Genomic DNA, 18,874 nt, shown 5'->3' with positions numbered 1-18,874 from the left:
ACAATGCCACTCCAGATTATTGTCCCAGAAGAGCTAAGCTAACCTTGCAGGTGGGTCCAAGGCACTTCTGCAGGTTGATCCGATCAGCTTCCTGCTCCATTTCCCCATTGAAGTCATAATAGGCCATGTCCCCCACCAGCAGGGCATTGTGGGAGACAGGCAGGAGGCCCCACTTCATGGCCGACACCTTAGAGAAACAATGGCATGGTTAGCACTTGCAGCCCTCCCAGCCCTTTCCTCAGAGGAGCACAGTCCAGCTCCACTCCAGGGGCCAGTGGGGGTAAGGGTGGGGGGCAGACACAAGAAAGGCCTGGGCTCCTCCACCCCTGGCTTGGCTGTGCTGTCACGCTGCTTGCTCTGGCGTCTTTCCATCACTGTTTTCACAACAGCCATGTCAACATATCACCTTTCTGAATTGCTAGAAAGAATGTACTCCAGAGAGCTATTGCCGCTCATCCCACTCCCCCCACCTCACACACAGCTTTGCTCTTGTCATACAACTCTGGAAAGAGGCAGGCTGTGGTGCAATTTGCACCAAGCTGGAGTAAGCAGAATCCAGATCTCTTCGGATAGGCTGGAGACCCTCAGCTTTGGTTTCAGTGCAGACAAGGCCACGACTTTTGACAAACAGAGAGGCCCATTGAAAAGTCCCATGTTAAACTGAATGAAATTATTTGCTGCCCAATACTAAGGTCCCATCTCAAAAGCAATCTCTTGCCTCTGAGACTGGGACAATACAAATGCTGGGGACCAGGGCTGAAATACAGGTTGTAACCCATTCCCTCATCACTTACTAAAAGTGAGCTGCTCATGGTGGACAGAATGTGCAGTAATTTGTTTTTAAAGCAAGGAGCATGGAGACGTTTAGAAGAACCCTTGCCCTCCTTCACTCATTCTGCCCTGACTCAGCCCTGAGCTCTGCAAAGATGTACCCTTGGCACAAATACATCTTCACATCTTAGTCCAAATTCTGGAAGGTCTGAATGCTCATAATCAGTGTGCTTTGCTAAGAAAACAGGCTGATGACAAGTCAGCCTACTCTGTCCCTGCAGGTGTGTGGCCCGGGGATCAGCAGGATGGGGTGGGGGTCCGGGAGAGTGCCCAGAACTGACTGTCTGCCATCTAAGTGACATTGCAGTGTCTTAGGTACACATGGAGAAATGACCAGAGCGGGACAACCTCTTCCTTGAGGTTCTTCCTTCTACTTGCTCCCAGTTTTGCCTACCCCACCCACTTATCTGCCATCTAAGTGACATTGCAGTGTCTTAGGCACACATGGAGAAATGACCAGAGCGGGACAATCTGCTCCTTGAGGTTCTTCCTTCTACTTGCTCCCAGTTTTGCCTGCTCCACCCCCTACTCTCAGCCTACCCTGAACTATGGGAAAGTGGGCACAGTCCAGGTTCCCACCAACTTGTCCTCTGTCAACATATCTCCTCACCAGAGCCTGGTTTCATGGGGGCAGGCCCCACCCTTTGGTCCAACAGGACTGACCTGAGTAGAAATTTAGGAGGCACTGTCCCCAGGGCAAGGGTCCCAGCTTGTGTATGCAGCAGGGTGGGGGACGCGATGGAACAGACATTCCACCTCTTCACATTATACTGACTTCAGTAGTCAGAAAGATGGAGAGGCTGGGAGATTCCACATTGGGAGTTCTCTCACTTCACCTTGGCCTGAGTTCTAGATCTTTCCAGACTTTTTTAAATGATGAGAGTACTAGAGTCTCGGCTGGTTTATGTCTTTGCTTGGGTGGCTGAGAAGGAGTCCACTCACCGCTGCTGTGGCCGGTGTGTGCAGGTGGATGATGCAGCGCACGTCGGGCCTCGCTGCATAGATGGCCGAGTGCAGACAGAAGCCCGTGGTGTCCACTGGGAAGCAGCTGCTGCCCTTCTCCACCACCTCTCCCAGAATATTCACCTTGATCTGCACCAAGAAAGAAGAGAAACTTATGGCAACAGGGTGGTGGAGGCCCTTACTCCTCTCCCAGCTGGTGGGCCCAGGCTGTGCTGCCCACCTATCTTCACACACTCCAGACACCATGAGCAATGACGGACTTGGTGTTGGAAGAAAACAAACCAGTTTCTGCCCTCAGTGAGCACACGGTCTAAGGGAAGCACAGACAATTATAATTCAGCAGGAGAAATGCGAGAGCAGAGTTTCTCAGATTTGACTGTGCACATGAATCACCCGAAGTCCAGTCAAATGTGGTTCTGATTCATAGGCTGAGGGGGACCTGAGAGCCTGCATTTCTAACAAGTTCTCAAGTGATCCACAGACCACATGTGGGGTAGCAAAGTGCTGAAACAGAGTCATGCACAAAATTCTCTAGACAGAGACAGGTGGAGCCTTTCATCCCAGCACAACAGGAGCATCCCAGAGGCCTTCCAGGGGAAGTAATGTCTACACTGAGCCCTTTCTCAATGAGGCTCGGAGAGGCTGCGGCTGCTTTACCAATGACAGCTCTAGCCTCACTCCATGCCCCCACTCCCCTGCCTCCTGGATTAAAAGTAGTAAAATATTCAATCAGAATTTTCCGTGTCCTGAAAGCCCACAATCCAAGGTAAACAGAACTCTCTTGAATCGCCCAGCACAAATCCAAATCCTGAAGACAGCACCTTCCAATGTTACTCCCACTGAACGCCTCCCCTGGTTCTCTGAGTGCAGTCTCCTGGCAGCTGTGAGTTAACCTAACTTCACTGACTACAGTTGTTCCCTGGACATTAACAAACCAGATAATAGTCTCCAAAATTCACAACTTTAGCCCTTAAAACTGAAGCACTCATGATATCCTGAATGTAGCACACAGAGCAGTTCCTCAAATTGCCCACCACCCTACCCCAGAAAGCTCAGGCAGTCAAGATGGGGATCAAAGAAGGGAAACCAACTCTAATGTGGGCAGAGGAATGTTGATGCTGATGTTGTTGCTGCTGATGTTTGCTTATGCAGCGTCAGGAAGATGTTCAACAAACCTCCACTTACAACATCCTATTTTAAGTGAAGTACACAGACGTCAAAGCAGCGTGGCTCCTGGAAGCTGCAGCAAACTCTCCCATCTCAGGTACTTTAAACCTGAGTGTGGAGTGCTGCCCTCTGGTTTCCCTCAGCCCAGCTCCCCTACTTCCTTGGATATGTGGCCTGTTTTGAATTCCCCCTCTCGGATGATCTTTCTCTGATCTTACATGTTTTATACCTTATCGTTACATGTGTGATCTGTTGTCACTTAAGAACCTCCACAGCCTAATACAACAGACACCCTCCCATACAGTACCTTTGTATACAAACAGCTGACTCCCTGAACCTGGCCAAGGGGAAGCTTTCTCATTTGTATAAATGAGAAAGCAGGTACCACTCTCTTGAGGACTGCCCAGGGACACAGGGCTTGGTATGTGAGTATTGCCTTTGTGCAAATTCAAAACAAGCCCAATGCTAGGACAAACTTAGTGAGTGGAGCACAGGTTGGATTTCACTCTCTCTTCTCTTCCTCATTAGCCAGGCTCCCTTGTGCAGTACACAAACTGCACAACCACACATAGCAGCCCTATGTCTACAGACACTCCATAAACATCTCATGCCCGTGTCATAAACCTGTATCTCTAGCCTGCATCCCTTCTGAACCTAGGATAACCAAATGCCAACTGACATCTCTTGAATGTCCCACCAGCTCCTCAAACTCAATCCCCTCCCAACCCAACTGATCACGAGGTCCACTAGGCATAGAGGCCCAGAATTTCCTTCCCAGCTTGCTGTAATAACCCCACCTAGGTGTCAGTTGGCCTCCACATAGCTTTCGGAGTGATCTTTCTACAATAGAAACCTGCTTGCATTCCTCTTCTGCTTGCACTTCAGTGGCTCTACGTGTCCAGCAGAATAAAGCCAAACACCGTAACAAGACCTTCCATGCCGTTTATCATCTGGACCCTATTCCCTTCCCAGGTCACCTCCAGATACTGAATACTTGAGCCAGATTCAGCCACTTGCCTGTCCTCCCAAATGCATGCATGGGGCTCTTGCATGCATCTGGGCTTCACACATGCTGTCCTCCTGCCGAGGACACAGTCACATCTGCCAAACCTTTCCTTGCCACCATGGTCTAAGTCTGCTCACCCCACTGACTCATATCCCACTGACTCCACTCCTGCTCCGTAGTTTCAGCTAGAAGCCTCCTCCCTCATTCCCTCTTCCTCCTACAGCTCCTGGCGGGGTAGGGTGCCCCTTTCCAGGTTCCCCAAGCTTCCTTCACCTCTACTGGAACGCTCTGTACCCCGAGCTTTAATAGCTGATTACCTCGCCTCTCTCCTCCAACCAGACCATGTACACCTTACAGACAGAGCCCATGTCATCCTTGTCTCTGTGGTCCTAGCTCTGACTTGGCCATCACCTCCCTGGGTAGCCTTGAGCAAGGTGCTTACCCTCCCTGGGCACCAGTGTCATTTCCTGCCTCTAAAGTGGCCTTGGCATAGTAGAAGTCCTGCCCTGCCTAGATATTCTGTGACTTACTGAGCCTGGACTTTTGAGTGACTAGCTGGACTCTACACCTGAGCATGTCTTAAGCCAGGCAGAGGCCCCTGAGGTGGTGTCCTCCTCTCCAAGGTGCATAGCACAGCAGCCACAGCCCATGTATCTAAGAAGAACGGGGCCTTTTCTGCTTCTAAGACAGTCCTTTCTATGGCCTTTCTCCTCCCAACCAGAAATCTTTCCTGAACTAAAGCAACTTTTGAAAGCCTCTACCTCATCTAAATGGAGCAACACTGAAAAGGGACCCAGAAGCATCTCTAATGGTACTGGCACTGGACAAACCTCGTGCTGCTTTGGTTCTTATTCTAATGTACCCCATATCCAGAAAGGCCCTCCACTCCCAACCACTGTGGCCTAATCCCAGGCTTAGCCATCCCATGAGTCTGCTGAGAGGACGCCAGGCCCATCTCCGCTCCCTCCTCCCTCCGGCTGCACTTGCTGCCTCCTCCTGGCAATTGGTCTCATGGTCGCATCATGCTCTGGACACTTAGTTTGTTCCATGTGTCTTCTCTGCCACACCAGATTGTGAGCTCCACAGTGCAACAGTGACCAATTTGGAGAGGACCTAGCACTATGGGAACAGGGAGAGTGCTGTCATTTCAATAAGGAGTGGGCAGTGATGCTGGACTGTACTCACCAGGCTGGATGCTGTGACTTCACTGCAAGAAACTCCCTTAGGGCTGATCAGGAAGTGGTCCTGCTCCTTGCTGACTCTCAACTGGAAGAAAGACATGTTCTCTGGGGCAAGGAGGGAGAGGGACATTTCCAAGGACACTGTGCTTGAATCCTCTCTTCTCTTGAACCCACTGCACCCAAGTCTTCCTCTAATGAACCCTTATTTCTCCCCCACCCATGAGAGATAAAAAGGCCTCAGCCTTCATTTGGAGTAGGGGAAAGGGAGCTACAAAAGGAAACTCATGGTGGTCAAGGGTAGCTCTAGATATAAGATCCAGGAGTTCCTTTCCATCCAAAGAAGTACCCGCTGGGCAGGCTGCTTTATCAATGACTACAGTGGTTAGAAACCTTGGAAGGGCTCAGTGCATTTTGGCCAAAGGTCACCTGCAGTGCCATGGCCATACCAAAGGTCAGGAGTTCTCCCTTTGGGTTTTGTGGGACCACGTGCAGTGCCCCACCCAACTGAAGGGTGCTCTGCTCACCGTGACATAGGTGTCACTCAGCTGGGCCCAGCCATAGAGGTCCAGGAGTCGGTAGACACTGCTAATCTTGCACCGCATGAGCCGCTCCCCCTTGGCCAGGTTCAGGGAGTCAGCCGTGTGGAGGTCATTGATGGGTGTCATCATGGAGACATCTGCAGGGACAGTGCAGCTCTTTTAGGGCCAGAGCCAATCTGTCCTCCCCTTCCTGGCTCCAGCATACTCCAAGCTCCAGTGTTCTCCAAATTCTGACTGGCATTAAAACTGCACAAGAGACTTTCCCAGGCAGGGAATTAAACACTCTTTGAACCTTACCTGGAGGAGGAGTCCACAGAATTGACATTTGTGCCCAATAAAGTCTGCTCATTTGGATAAGCTTTTGCTCAAAAATCATGGCAAGTCTCAAGGCCACAGAATGAAGGGTTCTGGGAATGCCATGCTTACCATAAACTCTGAAGATGGGCACTGAATCAAAACAAGAATAAATCTCTAACTAGAAACATAGGTATATTTCATCAGTTATTTTCAATGAAGTTACCAGTCATTAAACCTGCTACTACACTGTTTTAACGACACCAGGTAATAACATTTTCTGTGATTTAAAAACAGGGCAAATAGAAAGCCAGATCAGCCTGGAAATAACTTCCACAAGATTTTCTAACCAAGTCATAAACTTCTAGAAGTGAGTGCAGCTGTGGCTGGCTGAAAGGCCAGAGGTCTCAGGCCAGGTACCTAGGCTCCTCTCTGGGCATGCAGTCCCTTAGCTATGTGGTGGTTCTTTCTAGGAATTTGGGGGGATGTGGAAGGGATTTGGAAATGGGCCTAGAGGGTTTGATAGTCTTGTCTTCTGGGCATGCAAGGGTCTAGGAGCTGACATCCAGTCTATCCCATTAACCATGATCACACTGCCTACGTGCCTCAAGAAGGGAGCAGAGGGCCTCTGAGTCCCAGTGCCTGGATTAGTGAGCATCTAGGAACAAATAGGAGAATCAATAGGAAAGGACTCTGGCTTAAATTGGTGTCTGGATGTCAGCCTCCTGATGCTGCCTCTCCCAGCTCCCACAGAAGATTTTAATGGATCAGGATGTTCTTTGGAAGCTTTTACCATCTCTGTGAACCTTATTGCAGCATGATGTGATGTATATCCTACATCGAGTGTGCCATTAGTGGAAGTGATGACATGGTCTACAAAAGCGAGGGTAACATCCAGTGAGCAGAGCAGGCCTTCAATCACCCATGTTAAGAAGCACACACAAGGGCCTATGCCAACCAGAGGTGATGCACCTCCAGGGCAAGTGCCCTGCAAACACAGATAGTAGGGACAGCAGTGGTCCAAAAGCCCAGTTAGACTTCCAAGGACAACAACGAACTTCCGAAGTCAAGGATTTCTAATTCAAATTGACCAGTCTGGGATCACTTCCTCCTCTCTGTGGGTTCACTAGACAAAACAAGAAATTACCTCTTTGCTTCATGCCTAGCAGCAAGGAGGACATATCAAAAGCACATGGTCCCAGGCAAACGCAGGCAGGTGCGGCTGATGTTGGGAGGTCTATATAGTCTATACCACAGTTCTTTGAATATTTTTCCTACAAATAACTATGGAGCCCCAGTGATGGCCAGGGGGACAGAACAGGTCTGAAAACACTCACTCCATCACATCCTTTGTATCTGTATCAAAGAGAATCCTCCTCCCCAAACTGGTAGTGGTTTAACTAAGAGGATGACCTCACCCACAGGTACAAGGAGCAGAGAAAGAGAACAGGAGAGCTCAAAAGGAGCTCCCAATCTCCTGCTCTGAGTCTGAAGAGAAGGGGATGAAGAGAGGTTGGTTAATGAGTACAAAAACACAGACAGAATGAATAAGTTCTAGTATTTGAAAGTACAATAGGGTAACTTAACTATAGTTAACAAGAATTAATAGTGTATTTCAAAATAGCTATAAGAAAAGATGAAGAATGTTCCCAATAAAGAAATGATAAGTGTTTGAGGTGACGGATATTCTATTTTGATCATTACATTTACATATAAAAATGTCACATGTACCCCACAAATATGTACTACTATTATGCATCTATTTTTAAAATAAAATAATATTACAACAAGTTTTTAAAAGCTTATTCTAATTGGCCTCATGAAAGTTAGGATGGCTAAATGCCACATTTATAAATCAGATCGAACTGAGTCGTTTAGTCAAAGTACCTAAGAAAACACAGAAAAAGATGAAAACTCACCAAGCTCCCTGAAATCTAAGACTGAAGAGCATACTGATGCTCAAAACCCCAAATTCTAAGGCAAATGGAGCTAGACAAATAACAGCCTCTCTGGGCTTGAACTCATGATACTTGAAACTTCCCCTCTCCACATCCCTGACTCAGATATCCTGGATGTGTACTAAGCAGATTTCCAGGCAACCATCTGTCTTCCTGACAGATGCCGATCAGTGAGGCAATGAGAATGCTGGTCAGCCTGATTCCTCTGTCAGGAGGAAGAGTATAAGGACGGACTTGGAAAGAATTGGTAGATAATATGGCAGATTTGGGAGACAAAAACCAGAGACGCGGCCTATAGATAAGCAATATGAATATATTAGAAGAAACATTTTCTGAACTGAAAAAAAGATCTGTGCATGCAAGTACTCACTGCATTATGGGAAAAGTTCATAAAAAGAAAAAACCCTACAATTATATGCTTCCTGGCAACATTTCTGAAATATAGGGATAAGGGGAAAATATCCATAAGCACCTAGAAAAAAAAATATGTGGCTACCTAAAAAGGAACCAAAAAAATCAGCTATCTAATTTCTCTGTTATAGCCACAGAATGTCAGAAGGCAATGCTATAGGAAGTTTACAAAAAAATAAAAATAGGCCAGGCACAGTGGCTCACACCTGTAAGCCCAGAGCTCTGGAAAGCTGATGGTGAAAAATCGCTTGAGCCTAGGAGTTTGAGACCAGCCTGGGCAACATAGTGAGACCTCGTCTCTAAAAAAAATTTAAAAATTGCCCAGGTGTGGTGACACAGGCCTGCAGTCCCAGCTACTTGGGAGGCTGAGGCAGGAAGATCGCTTGAGCCTAGGAGGTTGAGGCTGTAGTGAGCTCTGTTTGCACCATTGCTCTCCAGCCTAGGAGAGAGAGCAAGACCCTGTCTCAAAAACAAAACAAAACGAAAAAATTCCACTGAAATAAAGTGGCCCAAAAGACATAAAAATAAAAGGACGATCAACAGCACATCAGGGAAATATAAACAAAAACTAAGTAAAGGTCATCATATTATTATCAAAATAGAAGTTGGGCAAAACAATATTCTCTTATACAAAGAAGCTATTTTGTATGTTATTTTATATGAATTAAAGGTACAATTGATAATGAAGCTATAACCATCAGTGATGCTTATGCTGTGAATATTTCAAGATATAGAAAGCAAAAACTATCATAAATACTAGAGAAATGAACAGAAATCAAATATAATGGGAGAAAATTTTTGACAAAATCAAATTAAAACAAAAATATCAAATACCATGCTATAGAGATGGTCTATACCCATTATCATTTCTAAATGTTATTATTAGGCCACAAAGATTAACCTCAGTACAACTCCAACACAGAAATTAAATAGGCCACATTTTCTAAACATAATGCAATAAAATCCCATGTTATCAGCAAACCTTTAAAAGACTAAGCATTCAACCACTTGGAAATGAGAAAACACTCCCAGATGGCTCTTAGAAGAAAAATAAAGTCCAAACAGCAACTGCAAGCTATTTAGAAATTAACAATTAAAGACATACTATGTGTCAAATCCCTGGGATAAGGCCAAACACATACTCATAGAAAAAAATGTATAACCTTAAATGTCTTTATTATTGAATTAAGTATGAAAATAAATCCACTTTTGCTACTCTAGAAAATATGTAAACAACAAAATAAGCAGAAAAATTATGAAAAAGAATTAATGAATATAGAAACAAAACAAATGAATTAGGAAGCAGAAAGAATAACAGGACCAATAAGTAAATTCAAGAATTGGCTGATGTGAGAAGATCCATGAATAAACAAATATCTAGACTGGTCAACAAAGAGAAAGTAAAAATACATAGCACCAGGAATGTGAATGAGATGTTATCTCATCTACTTTAGTGGGAAATTTAAATGATGAAAGTAATATTGTAAATGACGCAATGATTATGAAAGGCCCCATTAAATGGATTATTTTACACAAAATATATGACCAAAATTTAACCAAGAAGCAGCAAAATAAATTGAAAAACTCCAGGTGAAACTGAGGATAAAAACTTCAAAAACCCCTAAAAATATTCCAGATCCAGTAAGTGAATAATAACTCTCAAGGAACAGAGATTTCCTATCTTATTTAAATTATATCAGGGTAAAAAAGAGAGTGAAATAACCTTGATTCATGTTATGAAAGTACAGCCATAATATCCATACTAGGTAAAGACCGCCCAAAAAGTAAACTGCTAACCAATCTCATGTGTGAGTATGTATGCAAAAATCTTTAATAAAATTCTAGGAAATCAAATCCAGAAGGGTATCTTTAAAATAATGCATCAAGACCAGGAATGATTTACTTCAGTAATGAAAAAAGAGTTCAATATTCAGAAATCTATTCCTGCAACTCATCACCTCAATAGTTCAAGGGAAAAAAAAAAATCAATAAATGGCCAAAATGTATTTTATGGCATTCAACATACTTTCCTAAGAAAAACTCATAGTGAACTAGAATAAAAAGATATTTCTTCAACGTGATAAAAAGTAATTATCTCAAACTCGTGGTAAAACAACTTCCATTAAAGTCAGAGATAAGACAAGGATGACTATTCTCTAATCTATTATTAAACATTGTTCTGAAAGTTCTAACAAATGCAATGAGAAAATGAAAAAAAAATAAACCAATGGGTAAATTTTGAAATGAAAGAAGCAAAATGACCATGATGTGCAGATTATGTGATGTTTCTATATACAATACCCAAAATAATTAATTGAAATGATACTAAAATTTAAATCAGAGTTCAATAAGGGACTAGTGTGTGTGTGTGCATGTGTGTGTGTATACTATATATATCTAACAATTTATCTTAAATGAGAACTGTAACCAGAAAGAAAATTGAATAGACAAAGATTCATTTAAAATAACAAAGTTATTTAAAAATTCCAGGATAAACTTAATAAGAAATTAGTAAGAACTACATGAAAATAACTACTAAACTTTTCTGATGGATATTAAAGAAGACTTAAATAAGTAAAAGACATATCTCATTTCTGAAAAGATTTACAATTCACTCATGTAAATATTTTTAAGTACCTACCATGTACTAGATACATTCTAAATCAAGGACACTATTCTAGGATATAGCAGTGAACCAAACATACAAATTTCCCTACAGAGCTTACATTCTAATATAAAATTATAAATTTATAAATTCTTCACCAAATCAACTTATTCATTTAATGTAATCCCAAAAGGAATTTTTAAGGTCAGTGGCAAGTTTTAAAGTTTTTTTGTTTTTTTGTTTTTTGTTTTTTGAGATGGAATCTTGCTCTGTAGCTCGGGCTGGAGTGCAGTGGCGCAATCTGGGCTCACTACAACTTCTAGCTCCAGGGTCCAACCAATTCTCCTTCCTCTGCCTCTCAAGTAGCTGGGATTACAGGCATGCACCACCATGCCCGGCTAACTTGTGTATTTTAGTAGAGACAGGGTTTCACCACGTTGGCCTGGCTGGTCTCAAACTCCTGACCTCATGTGATCCACCTGCTGCAGCCTCCCAAAGTGCTGGGATTACAGCCATGAGCCACGGTGCCTGGCCTAAAGTTATTTTAAAGAATAAACCTGTACAAACAGTTGAGAAAAAATGAGAAATGCATAATTAAGGGTATTTGTTCCATCAGATGATAAAACATGGGAAAGACATTTCTAAGCATGCAATCAACAGCAGAACACACGAAGGAAAATTACAATGGTTTCCACTACACAGAAAGTAAAGAATTCTACAAGACAAAAAAAAAATGCCATGAACAAAACTAAAAGACAAAGGAGAAACTGGGGGGAAAATGCAGTATATTTGACTGACAATAGAGAAATAGCTTTACTTTATAAAAACGTAAACATCTCTAAGAAAATAATACACTAATAGGAAAATAGGCAAAGGATGTAAAAAGGCAATTTACTATTAAAAGAAAATCAGGGCCAGGCTCAGTGGCTCACGTCTGTAATGCTAACACTTTGGGAGGCTGAAGTGGACGGATTGCTTGAACCCAGAAGTTTCAACCAGCCTGGGCAACATGGTGAAACCCTGTCTCCACAAAAAATACAAAAATCAGCCGGGCTTGGTGGTGCATGCCTGCGGTCCCAGCTACTTGGCAGTAGAAAGAAAGAGAGTGAGAAAGAGAAAGGAGGAAAATCATGTCCAATATGTATGTGAAAATATATAATATATCCAACCTCATCAGTAGTCAAATAAATGCACATTAAAACACAAGGTACTATTTGTCACCTACTGAATCAGGAGGATGAAACAAATGGTAATATATACTGTGAACCAGGGTAAAGGAAATGGGCACTCTACTGCATTGCTGTTGGGAACATAAATTGGGTCCATTTGGAGAAAGGACGTAATCTGCCATTATGCATTAAAGTCTTTAAAACATGTGTGCATATACTTCAATTCAGCAATTCTACTTCTAGTAATTTATTTTAATAATCATGGATATAATCTCAGGTTTTTTTACAAGGATGTTCATTGCATTGTTGTTCCTAATAGAAAAAGTTGGAAATAACCTAAAAGTCCAATAATGGGAAATTGATTAAATAGCATGTATCCACCAAAAATTAAATTATAGAACCATATTTTATATGATTACATTTATATAATCACATATGCAATGTGTTTTCATAATCTATATATGTTAAGAAAAAAAGGGCTGGAAGGATATATGTTCATCAAAATATTAAGAATAGTAATTTGAGGGTTTTAAGAACACAGTAGTTATTTCTGGTTCCCTTTCTTGGTTATTTTCAGTTTTTAGCCATAATCCTGTATTAATCTTATTGAGGGGGAGTATTTTTTGATGCTTGTTTTATAAACGTTACGGGCAGAGCATAACAGCCCAGGAGGGTGGCTTCCCACATAGCCCTGGCTGGCTCCTCTCAGCCCTCATCTATGGAGTCAGGTTGGACTGTCTAGTGGGGCATGGAGACACAGGCTTCAGTAGTCTCCTCCCATGCACTGAAGTCACCCCACCCCTCTCATTCCTGGCATCAGGGGTAATACTTCCGTGGACATTTAATTTGCAACAACATCAGAAGCAGAGACAGGTAACCTCTCTGGCTGCTGCTGAGCTCCCCAAGGCCGGATAATACAATAGGCTGCTTGCTCCGTAGCCTGGCAACCAGATGATTCTTGCTGCTCCTCCCTCTCTTCCCCACCCCACCCTCCCCTCCCATTCTGCTCCTGGCAGCTCCCCAGACACCACATACTCATGGAAGATGTTGGGAAGACTGCGTGGGAGGTGCTGGCCATGAAGTCCGCGATCTGCCGCAGGGCCCAGATGTTGGAGGAGTTGTTCCCCTTCTTCATCTGCTCCTGAATGAGGCCTTCCAGCTCCTCCCTGAAAGACTGAAGCAGGCCCCAAGGTGCTGGTTCCCCCACAGCCTCTCACACAGGAGTGAGGGCTCCTTGGGCCCAGCTGCCTAACAGTGAGCTCTTCCAAGTGCCCACCCCTTGCCCCTGGGTCAGCTAGGTCAAGGTCATGCTCGAGATCCCTGGTGGCAGGAGACACTGAGCAGTTCCACTAGGACCTCAGGAATTGCTGTATGGGAAGCAACAAAGAAATGTATGGGAATGGATCCTGTGTTCCCTTGCCCTGTGGACAGTAATCCAGGTTCTAGGTCCTTTCTGTGTCTGTATGAGGCCCAAGACCCCTCCCCACCATCAGATGTGGTATGGTAGGACTTTAATGAAGGACATTTTAAAGGTAGAACTGAATGGAGATAGCCACCAACCCTCTCCATTAGTGATGCCTGTGACTCTTTCGGGCCTCAGTTTCCTCATGTGCTTAATGAAATGGTAGGAGGAAGAACAGGAGGATTTGATGACCACTGAGGTCGCTTCCGCTCCTCATGTCCAACTCTAATCCTGGCTTTTTAGACCAGGAAGCCATAAGCAAGGAATCCTGCCCACCAGGTGGCAAGAGAAAGCACTCAGGAGGAAGTGGAGAGCCGCTTAAGTGTGTTGGCCAACCTATAAAAGAACAGAAGGAAGCAGGCCCTCCTCCAATCCCTATTTCCTGCCTGAGCCCTGAAATCTGGGCTGGTGCTAACTCTGCCACCTCTCCTAACCCCCTTGCCACCCCTCCTAGCCACACTCTGGGGGTTTTCCCAGGGGCTCCTCATCCCAATGCTTTCAGCATCTGCCATATTCCTCCAGGCTCCCCAACACAATATCACCCAGACCTGGGCCCATTCCCTGGAGCTGCTCTGAGCAGCCTGAACGTGCACCATGGCTCCCAGCCAGGGCCGCACACAGCCCTTGCACAGGCCCTGGCTCCCTGGAGCTCAGGGGGCCAAGGCAGAGTGGCTCCCACCTCCTGAGCCCATCCTAGCAAGCACCTAGAGATGCCAACTCTGTCCCTGGGCTTCCCAATCCTTAGGATCATGGGCTGATTCCTGAGGACCCCCCAAGCTCTACCACAGTCATAGCCTTCTTGCCTCCTCCACACTGATCTCCCTCTGCCTTCAGTGGTCTACTGGGCCCATGCTTCGGCCTTCTCAAGGCACTACCTGCCCAAGGGGGAGCTCTGTGTCCATGCCAGGCAGGGACCAACTGGCTGCAAATCAGGAGTGATCCCAACTTGCCCTCCCATCCGGCACCCCACCCCACAGCCCTGCTGAGCCCTCCGCTCTCTGCACTTCTTGGGGCTTCCAGACCCTTCTCAGTCCCATCTCATTCATGTTAAAGCTTCATTTGTCCCAACAGAAAGTTCTTACTTTGTGGTGTTCAGGAAAGGGAGCCCCAAGCCCTCCTCCTGGCATCCCTGCTGGTCTCCAGTTTACATGGATTTGTCGTTCATTGTTACAGCTTTCGGTGAGGAGGGAATGAAAGACTGGGAACTGAGGTTCCAAAGGGGCATAGGAGGCTCAGGGGGACTCCTGTCTCAGTCCCACCTCCCCTACCACCGAGCCAAACTGCCGCACACAAGCCAGGTTCTGCCATCCATCAGCTACAAGGGAGAGTCAAGGCCCGGGTGACCAGACTTGTCTTGCTCAGTGGGCTTACATTTCTACTGACCCTGAGGAAGGGGAAGAGGAGTTACTCATCTTTTGGGTAGGTGCACCCTGAAGAGCCAGTGCCCCCTGTGCCCTCTCCCGCCCGAGTCGGCCCCACTCACGGGGCTCTGCAGGATCATGGTGACGCGCTTCTTCTGCTCCATCAGGTTGAAGTCCTGACGCAGGTCTGCCGCCTGGTTGCGAAGGCGCATGTACTCGGGGTCCTCCTCTGAGAAGCGGTCAAAGTAAGGCTGCCCCTGTGGGGGCGGCGGCGAGGCAGCCTCGGGGACAGTCTCTTCGCTCATTTTCCCAGTGGGTTTGCAATCCCCTCCTGGGACCCTACAGAGAAGGGAAGAGGGTATGCGATCAGGTAAGAGTAAGTGTGCTACCCACTGGGGTACACGCTTCCCAGAGCACAGGGATGGGTTTGGTTGGATTCTCAGAGGGGTGCGGCTATTCCTAGGATGGTAGAGGAGGAGCCCGGGGAGGAGGGCAGGACGCCAGCAGCAGCCCGGTATACCTACTATAGGGGCACTGATGTGCATGAGACGCAGTAAAACATGGGTTCAGGTGTCCACTCCCTTCCCCAACTAGCCAGTCCTGAAATGGTCACCGTTGGCTTGGAGTGGAGCGCTCTCCGAATGGAAACATGACCTGCAGACCTTGTTGAGCATTTTTGTGATGCACACCTAGACAGTGGTAAGCTACTTCCTGGAAATTAGTACTTCATTAAAAATGGAAACCCTCTAATAAGGCCCGTGAAAATTTAAGGTGGAAATAACTAATGCATTGTGGGCTTAATACCTAGGTGATGGGTTGATAGGTGCAGCAAACCACCATGGCACACATTTATCTATGTAACAAACCTGCACATCCTGCACATGTACCCCAGAACTAAAAAGAAAAAAAAAAATATGGTGGGAAATTCACAAAAGAACACAACTATTAAACAGGGCCTACTAAGACTACTACTAAAAGAGCACAGGAACTACTAAGACGTGGGAAACGCTTTGTCCATTGCTTTTCTTGACAACTTAAACTTTGCTCTGGCTCCTGAAAAGGACTTTACTGGTGAATCTGTTTCTGTGAAGCATGTCTTAATGCAGAATCAGATTCTTATTCCAAGTTTAAAAAGAGGTATGCAATTTTATTAATGGAAAACTATTTTCTCCCAAATCCCACTTAACTCATGTTGAGAAACAAAGACTAAATAAGGTTTGCAGGGTGCCATGCTGCCCGGCTGCCAGAGCCCCACATGCTGTGTGTAAACCTGCTCCCTGGAGCAAGGACCACGACAGCCTCTGGAGAGTCAAGCTGGGGGAAAGCTGTGGATTTTTTCTAATCAAGCATGCTTTTTAAGATGTATGAATGATGAATAAAGAAATGTGTTCTGTTGCTATCTTGGAGCCCTTCTGAAGAGTAACCTGAAGTTCCAGGTTTCACCTCACAGCTATGGGAGTTTGGCCAAGCCAGTCTCCCTCCCTCCTTGTGTCAGCACTGCAAGGCCCTTAAGTCGATGCTATGCCCCTTCAACATCCAGGGAAGCCTTATAGAGCATTGGCCTTCTCCCTGCTGGCTGATTCTCTTCTCAGCAGAAGGCAGCATGTACTTTGGCTGAACAATAATTAGCTTTTTAACATATGTGTGATACAAATTACACATATGTTGTGATACAAATTACAGGGGACCAGGACACCTGAGTTCTCATCCATAACCTGCCACTCCCTTGCTTTACCTCCATGGGCTCCCATCCCATGAGGAGATGGAGTGCCTCTGTTCTTTGGGAGAAGGCTCCTGGCCTCTCAGGTCCTAATCTGCCCTTTGCCCATGACTAGCCAGTCCTGGCTCCCTCCAGCCCTGCTCCAGCAGTCCTATTGGCCCCAGGTACCCTTGATTCTGGCCAGAAGCTCATTACAAAGGAGGCTTTGCTGATGTCCAGTAGAGCTAATTCTTGTCCCTGAGCTGCCTATAGCCTCTTCTTCCACATTCTATCATAACTCCACCCTCCACCCTTGCAGTCTCTCTGGGTGGGGTAAGGGAGAATAATGCCATAGATAAGCTTGGAGGACAATGGGAGACCATCCCATCCGCCCAGAATATACAGATGGCTTCTTGTTGTTCTTGTTTTCATTCTTCTTTTAGGGGAAAGGTAAACAGTCCAGTCAAGGGAAGGCACATGGACCCTTGAGTTCCTCAAGGTAGCATCAGTAGCATCACCTGGGGAACTTTAAAAACGATTGAAGCCAGACATTCTAATATAATTAGTCTGAAGTATGACTTGGACATCAGGATTTCCAAAAGCTCCCTAATCCCTAAGGAGCAGTCAGGGTTGAAATATCTATAGTTTAGATGTTAATGGTCACAACTCGTAATGGAAGGTGTCCATTCCAGGTGTTGACCATTTCTAGCAAGTCTGACAAAAGATGGGACAAAACCTCACATGCCTGACGCTCACACCACAGGCCACTTCCCATAGCTGCCTAGGCCCCTCCTCCCATTCAAACCACCACCTGCCACCACACACTTGCCCTGGGACATGTTAAATTAAGTTTGGCCTAAAGCTGCCTGCTTACATATTTTAAGTGTGGCCTAAGGGTTTCTCCATGTATAATAAACTGTAACCCAACTTGATGTGTAATAGACTGTAACCTACTCTTGCGACAAGTAGCTGAGTCTCAGCCAACCACAGCAGCTGAGTTTCCACCAATCACAGGTGATCAACTATTCAAATCCTGTTCCCAGTAAATCAAACAAAAGCCATAACCAATCCAGCTGTTTCTATATCTCACTTCCATTTTCTGTATGTCACTTTCCTTTTTCTGTCCATAAATGTATCCAACCATGTGACAGCCTCAGAGTCATTCAGAAACCATTCTGGTTCTGAGGGCTCCCCAGTTGCTGAATCATGCTTTGCTCAAACTCTGTTAAGTTTAATTTGTCTAAATTTTTTCTTCTAACAAGCAGTGGGAGTGCTCCAAATGCCACCATGGCCTGTTTCTGCACAGCTGCCAAGCCAGGACCTATGATCTTAATCACTCCACTACTTAGTCATCTTCTTATGAAAGCCCTTACCTGATCTCCCCCAACCAGCACCACACTTACCAGTGGTGTTGACAGTATATTTGGTAATAGGGGATGGAAGGGTTGGAGAAGGAGGGGTCCTGCTAGAAGTGGCAGCCAAAAAAAAAAAGATTCTGCAAAGAAAGATTTCGGAACAGATTTAGCGGGCTACTAGAATGGTTGTGGTTATACATAGTAACATTTAAGTCCAGACCCTTTCCTTTCATCTGAATGGAAAAAAAGTAATTGAGTCAGGGATGTTTCTGGTGGACTTAACATTGGACTAGAAGTCAGAGACCTGCAATCTTGCCCCTGTCTATCATTCAGTAGCTGCATGGGCTTGGGCAAGTCATTGCCTCTCTCTGGGTCTCACTTTGCCCATCTCTAAATGAGAAAATGAACCAGATGACCTCTGGGTTCCCTTCCAGCTCTGACACTCTATGATTTATCTGAGTTGGAGATAGATACGTTCATGTAACAAACGCAGAAGGATGGAAGATCTGGGTTTCCTGGAGCAAGAGACCTTCCCGCTTTCCCCCAGTGCCTCTGCCACAAATCAGATGCCAAAAGAGAAACATCTGCAAAGAACACACATTAGCCTTGTAGATTCCAGTCAATCCCATGTGCATGGGGTTAGTTAAGAATATTTCACCTCTATCACTCTCCCGCCCAACCTCATCCCTGGACCTTGAGGATAAGAAGGGAAGACAAAGTCAAACGTAATAGGACTGCATTGGAGCCACACAGACATGTAGCCCCCACCCAGATTCTTCTGGGCAGGCAGCACTGCAGAACAAAATTCTTTCAGAGACATCACCCCATCAAATGTCACCCCTTCTCTATTTAGTGACTCATCCTAGTAAATTA

The 18,874-nt window shown here is 45.4% G+C and overlaps 1 protein-coding gene across 3 annotated transcripts in view; it reads right to left on the bottom strand.

Annotated features, from left to right (window-relative positions):
- ADD2 (adducin 2) overlaps positions 1 to 18,874 on the bottom strand; it is a 117,816-nt gene that overhangs the window by 30,429 nt on the left and 68,513 nt on the right. For all 3 annotated transcript variants that reach the window (XR_001823048.2, XM_017522016.2, XM_017522017.2), the window contains exons 3-8: positions 15,070 to 15,286; positions 13,160 to 13,298; positions 5,673 to 5,824; positions 5,153 to 5,233; positions 1,774 to 1,923; positions 44 to 187 (exon numbers count right to left, since the gene is read on the bottom strand). Coding sequence is in view for 2 of the 3 variants with exons in the window: in XM_017522016.2 (XP_017377505.1) it covers positions 44 to 187; positions 1,774 to 1,923; positions 5,153 to 5,233; positions 5,673 to 5,824; positions 13,160 to 13,298; positions 15,070 to 15,252 (849 nt within the window). In the remaining variant the exon portion in view is untranslated. The remainder of the gene's footprint in view (positions 1 to 43; positions 188 to 1,773; positions 1,924 to 5,152; positions 5,234 to 5,672; positions 5,825 to 13,159; positions 13,299 to 15,069; positions 15,287 to 18,874) is intronic.

The sequence above is a fragment of the Cebus imitator genome, unplaced genomic scaffold, assembly GCF_001604975.1.
Source record: "Cebus imitator isolate Cc_AM_T3 unplaced genomic scaffold, Cebus_imitator-1.0 Scaffold23, whole genome shotgun sequence".
Lineage (NCBI taxonomy): Eukaryota > Metazoa > Chordata > Mammalia > Primates > Cebidae > Cebus > Cebus imitator.
The sequence above is the reverse complement of the archived record's forward strand: the minus strand, read 5'-3'. Positions and strand labels throughout refer to the sequence as shown.